Consider the following 10772-nt stretch of genomic DNA (forward strand, 5'->3'; position numbering starts at 1 on the left):
AAAAACAGAATGCAGAGAATATTTGTTATGCTCAATAATATGCCTTGGATTTGGACGAAAACTTGGAATATATTCTTATGGAATATACTTATATGCTCTCAAGTCACGTTAAAAGTGTCTTTTTTTTTGTCATGAGTTACGTTAAAAGTTAAAACTCCAATAAAGCTCAAATGGGCCCAAATAGTCTGCCTCTACGTCATTTTGGGCTCCATTTGGGCTTTGGTCCCCACACATTTATTTTATTTTTTATTTTTCAATTCTTTTCCTCGTCACAAAATTCAGAATGCAAAACAATCAAAGTGATAAATGTAAAGGTTAGTTAGGTAAATTCAGGTGTTAAGCTGGCTAGAATTAGTAACAACTATATTTAGTTGGAGACTCTTTTGTGTTGGTTAAGTTAGCTATGTTTAGAAATGTAATATAAATATCTCTGTGTAGTTGTATTATGCAGAACAACATAATCGCTCATTTGTTCAAGTACTTTAAATTGATCTCTAATTTTTTTTTTCATATCAGACAAATTAGTCTATAATAAAAAAAAAGGCAGTCATTCGTAAAATAAAAAAATATATTATAATGACAACATCAACAACCATATTTTATAAATTAAAAAAACTATTTTATCTAATACAAAACTGATGAGATGGCAATTTAAAATACACACTCCAAATCAATTTTGATAAACTCTCATGTAAAACTAAGATCAATACTCATCCAAATAAGTATATAGCATTTCATCCTTCTTAGATTTGCGCCTACTAAGTAATGCCTTCAAGAGGCGTTTACTTTTACTAGAAGGTTCCATTTCTCTGTTTTCCGCTTTTTCTCCTGCAAAACGCATTGAAGCTGATTTCCTAGGTTCCGAAGCATTCTGCTAAACACATAATTACAAAATAAAGAATAACTGTCAAATAATTAACTAAAGAATTTAAACTTAAAAATAAAAGTATGATAAGTGTACATTAAAAATCAGCTTCCAAATAAAACATACAAAATACATTTTAATAATATATTTATATGTAAATACATAGTAGTTAATTTGGTGACAAATTTTTAGTTAGGTGTATTTTTAAAGAAGAGTAAAAGAGATGCATTATATTATGGGTATTGTTTTTTAAAAAAAAGTATTTATTTTTTTTATCTTTTAAAAAAAAATTTAACAAACAAAAATTATTTTATATTAGGATAAATTTTTTAAAAAATATTTTTAAATATTAAAAATATCTTTTATTTTTTTAATAAATTTTTTTAAAAACGTATTTAAATAAGTTTTAAATTAAATAAAAATATTTTACTTTAAGAAAAAAGTACTTTTTTACTAAAAAAAACTAATTCAAACTAACCCTATAAGTCGGTTTAAATTGACTTTTGAAAGAAATATTTTTTTTAATTTTTTTAAAAAAAATCTTTTTATAATAGACAAAAACTATTTTATATTTGAATAAATTTTTTTAAAAAAAATTTTAAATATTAAAAATGTCTTTTATTTTTACTTTTTTTAAAAGTAAAATATTGCTAGCTTTTAAAAAAAAGTAAATAATTTATTTTTGAAGACGTATCCAAATAAATTTTAAATTAAATAAAATTATTTTATTTTTTAAAAAAAATATTTTTTTCACTTAAAAAAGTAGATCCAAACTAGCACTATATCGAGTTGACTTACTCTTAATTTTGCATTATTAGAGGGACTTGGTGTGGTTGCTGTGCTGCTTTGATTACTTGTCTTGTTTGGTGTTGTAGGTCTACTTGAGAAAGATCCAGTACGTAACAGTGGAAATCTGTGTGGTGAAACCGAATTCTTTTCTGCAAAAGCTCATATTAGTGAAGAATTATTATAATATTAGTGAAATTATGAATGTACCTAAATCTTTTTTAGGCAAGGTTGAAGTTGAAGTGAATGCAAAAGCTCCGGGTCTCTCACGTTGTAAAGGTGAAGGGGAACGCCCTTTATTGCTACATCATGGTCAAGAGTCACAACATGTCTTCTATTTTTATTTAGAAATTAAAAGCAACTAGAAATGTTTGAATTTGAAATTACCTGACTGTGGATGAAGGCGTTTCCCTTATTGTAGCTCGAACAGCTTTGTATTGCAAAACAAATTAGAAACATAATTAAGTATAAATAGAAGGTTTAATTATTCTGTTGGTCTTTATAGTTTTGCGAAATTTTTAATTAGGTCCTTGTACTTTTTTTTTCCTTTTAATTGAGTCCTTGCACCAAATTTTTTTTTAATTGGGTCTTTACACTTTTTTTTTCCTTTTATTTGGTTCCTGCACTAAATTTTTTTTTAGTTGAGTCCCTATAAAATTAAGTCAATTACTACTAAAAGGGACCTAATTGAAAAAAAAATAGTGTAAAAATCCAATTAAAAAAAAAAATATAAAGACCTAATTAAAAATTTTGCGAAACTATATGAGCCAATAGAGTAATTAAGCATAAATAGAATGAAAACAGTAGAAATGATAACAGATACCATTCCTGAAGTGATGCCAATCATCTTCATCATCAAGGCTGCATCCTAAATATTTCATTCTTCTCAAGCTGGCACCATTCATGCTCTCCCCAACTGAATTTATGATGAATAATAATAAAACAGTTTTTGGTTTTGGAAAACAAAATGTGATATAAATAAATAAACTTGCCTGGCAAAATATAACGCTTATGATATTTTGGAGCACTAATCACCAATGATTGTTGGGTTCGTCCCTCGTGATCCATAAATGCTTCACACGTCCTTATTCTCTGTATTATTAATTAAGAAAGAAATTCGTAATGTTAAGGAGATAAAAAATAATCAACATAAACAGTTTAAATTTGACGGCAAATACTTTTTGAAAATTTAATTTTGATGTACTAATAGTATAAAATACAATAATTCAATCACAATTGTTTTTTTGAACGACCATTCACGTGGTTAATATAAAATGTACTTATTTTTATAAATATGACGTTATGCGATTGAATGTCAATGTAAAACAGTTTTACACTAATAATACATCAAATTAAATTCTACTCTTTAGTTAGCAAAAATTTCCGAAGAAAAACATACCTGTTGAATGCAAGAAAGACGAAGATTTGCTTGAGAAAGTTGAGAAACCTTGTCATCCAACAAATCATTAACCTTAAATGTCACAGACCCTAAATGGTCCACCGTATTCACAAGAGCTTTGATGGCATAATCCTTCAATGTTTCTATCACTCTGAAAACATCAACATATAATTAATTAGCTTACACACCAACCAATCCAATTAATTAATAAATTAATTTAACTCACATCTCTTTCTGCTCATCATTGTTGTATGAGAGCTCAAAATATTCAGCTGCTGAGTATAATTGTGTTCTCAGATTCTTCAAATCCTGGGAATATATATAGGTGAAAAAATGAACTTATGTAATATGTACTATTTATTTAATACCAATTTAATTAAAACAAGATTTTCACGCTTGAAATTCCAATATTTTCTAGAGTCCACTTACTTAATTAAGAGTTACATATTTCAAATCAAAATCAATAGTTCAACAAATTTAATGACAATGAAAAACAGGGAATCAAGTAGAGGACAAAATTACAAAAAACTAGAACATAATCAAAGTTTTACCTGTAAACTATCATCAAAAAGCAAGCTCTGCTGCATGAAAACCTCATCATAATTAGAGGACACCCGATATACCGGCGCCGGCGGCGGAGGTACCACCGCCGGCACAGAAGTTGCAAATTTCCCCATGAATGAAAATCAATGGAAAAAGTTTTGGCCGATTCTTATATATCTATAAAAAATGGCAAAAAATTAAAAGAGATAATGAGACATTATTATCAAGGAATATGTATCTGAATTCTGAAATAGTAGATGTGAACGTGCATAAACATTAATTTTAAGAAAATCAGCAGAATGTAACGTGGTAACAACTAACATATACTAATATTATAGTATAACGCATGCAATCTTTTTTATTTAAAAATCTTCCAAAATTCACAGCCTTAACAGCTTCAAATCTTTTTAAATTTTCAATAAACATAGGCAAAGTTAAATCAAAAGGGTAACTTCATTATGTTAATAAATTAAAAAATGGCTACTCTTTATGTTAACTAATTGGTTTACTAGAGAATCAAATTGTTTATATGCAAACCCAAAATACAGAAACTATCTAACCTTTGTTGTATCTCTATTCAGTTGAGATTCATGATGTTGTTTGTTTTAACTCATGAGTGGTATGGAATACAAGGACGACACATTAATTTGAACCAAAGTGGTGAGAGGGAAGAAGAAAAAAGAAAAGTCAAAAGGAGCACGTTGTGGACCAACCCTTCATTCACTCCAACACTAACGAGAGTGGTTTGGTGGTACTCGATGTGTTTGACTAAGCATGAACAAAAGAAAGTGACGCATCAAAGTTTCTAACAAGCCAACCACTAAAGTTGGAGATTTATTGAGAAAAGTAGTGTCATCGAGACAGAAACATAGGGAGGAATATAATAGTGCACATAAATCATAATGCCATTGTCATAGGTAGAGGAATTCGATAACAATAAATGGGAACTTTGCTTTCTTTTTCATTAGTCATTTCATTTACAGGAATATTATATAAAAAATATTATTTATACCTATCAAAATCAACCACTAAATAAGTTATTATATATTTATATATAAACAATGTGTTTTTAATTTATTTTTAATATCTATAATAGTGACTGATTTAGTGATTGTTATATTATATATAATACTTTTTTTATACAATTTTTTTGAATATTTTTTATTTTTAATATTAAAAAATTGATAAAAAGTATAAATACCATAAAAAAATGTATAAAAAAATAAATAAATATCATTTCCCTTTTACTGATTTGCTAATTTAGTGGATCTAGTTTAATCCAAAATGGTAGTTTAAGTTTTGGGAGTTCTTAAGCATTTACAAAGGCTACTATGTTTACCGATGTGCCTATTAATATATGATTTTTATTAAATATATAATAAAAAATATGAGATTTATTAAAATAATAAATATTTTATATATTATTAATAAATAATTTTGAATTATAATTTTAGAAATAACATATATATATATTAGAAAAAGTATATCTTTGAAAATGTGCAAGAGATGCAGCTAATAAACATGATAAATTTTGATACTTCATCAAATTTGAGTCAATCTTTAGAAACACTAAAACTACTGAAAAGATAAAGTTTTACTTAACACATAAAGACTACCATGACCATATCCAAACGTGTCACTTTGAACTTTTAATAATTCTATATCTCACACTAGTTATATCTAAATTTCTTAGCACTAACAGAGTTACTAATGAGTATTGAGTATTGAGTATTGACTTTATATGATACTAATGCATTATAAGAAACTAACATACTATTAATCTATCCTTTTATACATTAAGTATGAATTTTAATAATAAATTTGATTTTATTTAAGATAATAAATAAGGTATATTAAAATCGAAAGATTATGAATTTACTTTTTGTAGTTAAAGAATTTATTTCTAATAAATTATATATGATAAAAAATATTTTTTAAAAAAATTGTGCATCGAACTTTTTTTAATTATCATTCTATAAGACTGTTTTTGGTTTTAAAAATAGGACAAAACAAGATATAAATAATAGAGACACAAAAATTAATATTTTTGTATTTTGTTTGTTAATAAACTAAAATAAATTATAAAAATTTAATTTTTTTATTAAAAAAGTTTAGAAAAAATATGATAATAAAAAATTATAAAAATAATAAAAAACATAAATAATATTTCTTATTAATATTTATGTATTTTTTTATCAAAATAAATATAAAATATATTAATTTAATATTTTTAAATATAATATTTTTATCTATATCTCATTAGTTATATATATATATATATATATATATATATATATATATATATATATATATATATATATATATATATATGTATATGTGTATATGTGTGTGTATATGTCTATATCTCCTCGGTGTTATATAAAAAAACCACCGAGCCTAATGGATAGATAGAAGATAGACATAAATAGATGCTAATGAGAAAAGGTTAGAAGAGAACATTCATTCCCTCGATTTCTTTGCTTCGAGAAACAGAAACTGAGTAGTGGTAACCACTAACCACTGCTCATCATTGCCATCTTATGGGCTCCATTTTTTTTTGCTTCCATCAATTTCGGGAGTTACTTAATTAGATCTGAAAAGTGAAAAGGCAATGACTATACACACTAGTGTTTTGCTTTTACCTTTTTGGGGTTTCTGACCGTATATTTTTTCAAAGTAAATTATTTTTAAAGCAAATTCTCATCATGTTCTTAAAATTGTGTTTTGGACAATTAATGGTAAGTAATGAATGTTATTTTTAAATTTTCATACGAAATTAAAAATAATAAAAAATAAAATTGTCCAACACAAAAATTATAGAATACTAATTCGATAAAAAAATGTCATATACACAAAAAGCCACTATCAAATTATTCACCCTATGTATTTTGTGTTTAACTTATCACCCTATTTATTATGACTGATTTTTAGTGTATTCGTTGGATGGTTTTTTTTTTATATTTCAAAAGTGAGTGAGGGGATAAGGAATCATGCAGTTGATATAGAAAGGTTAGCAAAGCAGTTGATATGCAATAATAACTAGCATAGGCAAATGACAAATAGTTCTTTATTTTTGGACTTGACAAATTTAAATCCTTTTCTAATTAAACAATGTCACTTGCCGAGTTCTCGGTGTCCATTATGAAATCTGATAATAATCAGTGCCATTGTTTGCGGCAAAGTGGATGGTCCCTGGATTGCCCCTCCACCATGTTTCTTTCTAAATTTTTTTTTAAAACAGCATTATTATTATTATTATTATTATTATTATTATTATCCAAAAATATAGTCGATCCTAAAATGAATAAAAGTCCATTCAAGAGAACTGACCTCATTTACACATACCCAATCTCATAGAGGTTAGACGCAACGACAAACAACTCAGTTCTACTTATCTAAATAAGTAACTAATTCCTAAAATATCTTCCATTTATTAGAAAGGAGGTATCAATAACTTCCCTAGAAAAAGGAAACCGTCATCCACCATCAAAGGTAGAATTACTCTAAAAAATGATTATCTACTCTACTATAAATATACTGACATTATCGGGTATATTTAGAACCTAATCTACTAAAAACCTGCTTAAACCCTTATTAACTTAAGTATCAGAGTCCCTTACAGGTACACTCCCACCTCCACACAAGGAACTCGGGCGGCGACACTTCGATACCAGAAGAAATCGAACACTACCTAAAAAGGAGTCTGGATCTCACTTCAGGCCCAAAAGCAACCCAATTTCAGGTAACCCTCGAAACATTGGCACTGTTGTCGGAGACCTAAAAGTCTACACCCTACCATGGCGGACAATCAGTTTGAAGACGGATACACAGTATTTAAATCAGAACCAAAATCTCAAAATGATGACCAAGCACTCATCATACCCCTCCAACATAATAGAGAAGGTGGTCCTAATAGGGAGGGAATATCGGGAAACTCCTACCTAGGAGAATTAATTCAGAAATACACCACCAGAGAATGAAGAACTCCTGCATCCCACAGAAATCATGGGACTCGTACATGGGTACCTTGGTTGATTAGAGCAATTTGAGCAAGAGATCGAGCGACAAAGGAAAGCCGAAAGAGTCTTACGAAAGGAGGTGCAGCGACGAAGAGAGTTAGAAGAAAAGCTCTCAAGACAAGAAACTGACCTTCGAAATCGGAGCAACCGTGGAGATCGGGAGGAAAGCCCTCTTAGAGGAGAAGATGCATTCATAAAACAGATCATACGGGCTAGGGTCCATAGGAACTTCAAAATCCCTGACATGGACCTCTATGATGGAACGACCGACTTGAGACACCACCTCAGTAATGTTAAAAGTCAAATGTATTTGGCTGATGTGTCCAATGCAACTCGCTGCAAAACTTTTTCGACGACGTTAACCAAAGCGGCGATGAAGTAATTTGATAGCTTACCACCTAGGTTAGTAATTTGTTTCGACAACCTTGGAAGAAAGTTTCTCATCCGCTTTTCAATTCAGAAAGATAAAGTCAAGAATGCTCTTAGCCTTCTAGGGGTTAAACAAGAAGTCAGAGAAACTCTCCCAGTTTATAACGATTCAACAAAGCTTGTTTGGAGATTCAAAACTTACCTATAGAAGAAGTGATAATGGGTTTGGTTAACGGTCTCAGAGAAGGGCCGTTTTCTCAATCTATATCCAAGCGACATCCGACCACTCGGTACAAAGTACAAGAACGGGCAGAAAAGTATATCCACATATAGGAGAATTCCTAACTTAGAGAGCCAATTCCAAAGCAAAATATTCCTTATCAAGCTCGGGATAAAGATAAATAAGCAAAGGAAAAGTATGAGTACAACTCGGACAAGTCTCGAAGATACCACAACTACACACCGCTCTGAGTTTTTCTTGTCAACATCTACAGGGAGATTTGCCATACTGAAGAACTTCCATCCCTCACCCCATCAAGAATAAGAAAGCTGAAAGTCAGATGAAATACTGTGAGTATCACAAACTATATGAACATTCTACCAATGAGTGCTATGACTTAAAAAATGTGATAGAAAAACTGACCAGAAAAAGTCGGTTAAAAAGATACCTCGTAGAAAGATCAGACGATCCAGGAAAACGGAAGAGGGGTGATGAAGACAGAGATCGACGAGATCGGCCACCACAAACCCCTGATAGACACATCCACATGATAGTTGAAGGATTTGCAGTAGGAGGGATAACCAAGTCTTCTCGTAAAAGACATATAAAAGAAGTCTACCAAGTCGGTGAATAATACGAAGTTCCCTATTTACCCACAATCTCATTCACCAAAGAAGACGTTCAAGGAGTAACCCCTGGCTATGACGATCCTGTTGTGCTTACAATGATAGTTGCCAATACAAACCTTCACAGAACTCTGGTAGATCAGAAGAGCTTGGCCGACATATTATTCAAACTTACTTTCGACAAGCTCAGGTTAGAAGAGAAAGAGCTAAGAGCCTATCCCGACAATCTTTTTGGATTAGGAGACACGCCCATCCGACCTCTTGGCTTTATCTCCTTGCATACCACTTTTGGTAAAGGGTTGAAGTCTAAAACTTTGTGTATAGACTACATTGTGGTCGACGTAGCATTAACTTACAATGCATTGATAGGTCGGACAACTTTTAACCGACTAGCTGTAGTCATTTTCACTCCTCATCTCTTTATGAATTTCTCGACTTCAGAGGGAATCGCTACCATAAGAGGAGATCAAAGGTTGGCGTGAAAATGTTATAATGAAAACTTAAATCTACGGGGAAGCATTAAGGGAAAAGAAATCAATACCATTGAACTGGGTGGTGTCCGAGCACGAGAAGAACTATGACCTCAACCTAGTGGAAAGACCGAAAAGGTTCAAATTGGAGATCAAGCAGAGAAAACAACAAGCATAAGAGCTAACCTGGATATAGAATTGAAAACAAATTTTGTTAAGCTCTTAAAACAAAACTCCAATCTCTTTGCTTGGAAAGCCTCCGACATGCTCGAGATACACTTCGACCTCATGAGCCACAAGCTCGCTGTCTCCTTAGGCTCATGACCTATTCAACAAAAGGGACGAAAGCTTGGTCCTGAAAAAGCACAAGTTGTGGAGGAGCAAGTACAAGCTTTATTAGAAGCCGGATTTATAAGAGAGGTAAAATACCTTTTGTGGCTAGCTAACATGGTACTCGTGAAAAAACAGAACGGGAAGTGGAGAACGTGTGTCGATTACACCGACCTCAATAAAGCCTGTCCTAAAGACCCATACCCACTTTCCAACATTGATACCTTGGTGGATTCAGCTTCAGGGTATCGATACTTGTCTTTTATGGATGCATACTCGGGGTACAACCAAATTCCGATGTATAAGTCGGACCAAGAGAAGACCTCTTTATCACCTTAAAGGCCAACTATTTTTATGTGGTGATGCCCTTTGAATTAAAAAATACTGGAGCCACATATCAATGCTAATGAATAAGGTGTTTTCATCCCACCTTGGTAAGTTAATGGAGGTCTACGTTGATGACATGCTTGTCAAAACAAAGGAGGACACTAATCTCTTGTTTGACTTAACTGAGGTGTTCAACACAATAAGAAAGTATGGGATGAGACTAAATCCCTCAAAGTGCATATTTGCAGTAGAAGCCGGAAAGTTTTTAGGCTTCATGTTCACCCAAAGGGCATCGAAGCCAACTCAGAAAAATGTAAAGCAATACTCGAGATAAAAAGCCCGACTTATCTCACGAAAGTCCAATAATTGAATGGAAGATTAGCAGTCTTATCCAGATTCTTGGCAGAATCAGCCCTGAAGTCTCTACCCCTGTTCTCAATACTCAAGAAAGGGTGTAAATTTGAATGGACTAAAAAATGTAAGCAACCTTTTCAAGACTTCAAAAATTTCCTGAGTCAACCACCAATACTCACCCGACCTGTTTCAGAAAAAGAGCTCCTACTGTACTTGCAGTTGCAAGTAAGGCCATAGCCTCAGCTTTAGTCTGAGAAGATGAGAACGGACAACAACTAATTTATTTTGTTAGCAAGGCTCTACGGGGGCAAAACTAGACTATCAGAAAATAGAAAAGTTTGCATATGCCCTTGTGCTCACTTCCAGAAGGATCTGACCTTATTTCCAAACTCATACTATAAAAGTCTGAACCAATCAACCTATGAAGCATATCGTCCAAACGACAGATACTACAGATCGGATGC

At 31.2% G+C, this 10772-nt stretch overlaps 1 protein-coding gene across 4 annotated transcripts; it reads right to left on the minus strand.

Annotated features, from left to right (window-relative positions):
• Positions 1–571: 571 nt before the first annotated feature.
• Positions 572–4400, minus strand: LOC112755382 (protein ABIL2). 4 transcript variants are annotated; one of them, XM_072221355.1, is made up of 10 exons: positions 4154–4400; positions 3602–3770; positions 3277–3359; positions 3051–3201; positions 2644–2743; positions 2475–2567; positions 2039–2081; positions 1922–1953; positions 1664–1803; positions 572–871 (listed from the first exon to the last, which is right to left on the minus strand). In XM_072221355.1, exons 2-10 carry the CDS (start codon positions 3725–3727, stop codon positions 704–706), a joined length of 936 nt encoding a protein of 311 aa, XP_072077456.1. In that variant the 5' UTR covers positions 3728–3770; positions 4154–4400; the 3' UTR covers positions 572–703. The 4 variants fall into 4 exon arrangements, with proteins under 4 accessions (XP_072077456.1, XP_025659224.1, XP_025659223.1 ...); XM_025803439.3 differs by having other exon boundaries at positions 572–874; XM_025803438.3 differs by having other exon boundaries at positions 1862–1953.
• Between the last annotated feature and the right edge of the window lie 6372 nt (positions 4401–10772).

This window comes from Arachis hypogaea, chromosome 16, assembly GCF_003086295.3.
Source record: "Arachis hypogaea cultivar Tifrunner chromosome 16, arahy.Tifrunner.gnm2.J5K5, whole genome shotgun sequence".
Taxonomy (NCBI): domain Eukaryota; kingdom Viridiplantae; phylum Streptophyta; class Magnoliopsida; order Fabales; family Fabaceae; genus Arachis; species Arachis hypogaea.

Excerpts from the sequence above, each read along its gene's own strand:
- LOC112755382 (XM_025803437.3), bottom strand. The coding sequence starts at position 3,727 with ATGGGGAAATTTGCAACTTCTGTGCCGGCGGTGGTACCTCCGCCGCCG. Across the intron at positions 3,202-3,276 it reads AATGATGAGCAGAAAGAGAT|AGTGATAGAAACATTGAAGG; the intron begins GTGAGTTAAATT and ends TGATGTTTTCAG. Across the intron at positions 875-1,663 it reads CTAATAATGCAAAATTAAGA|CAGAATGCTTCGGAACCTAG; the intron begins GTAAGTCAACTC and ends TTATGTGTTTAG.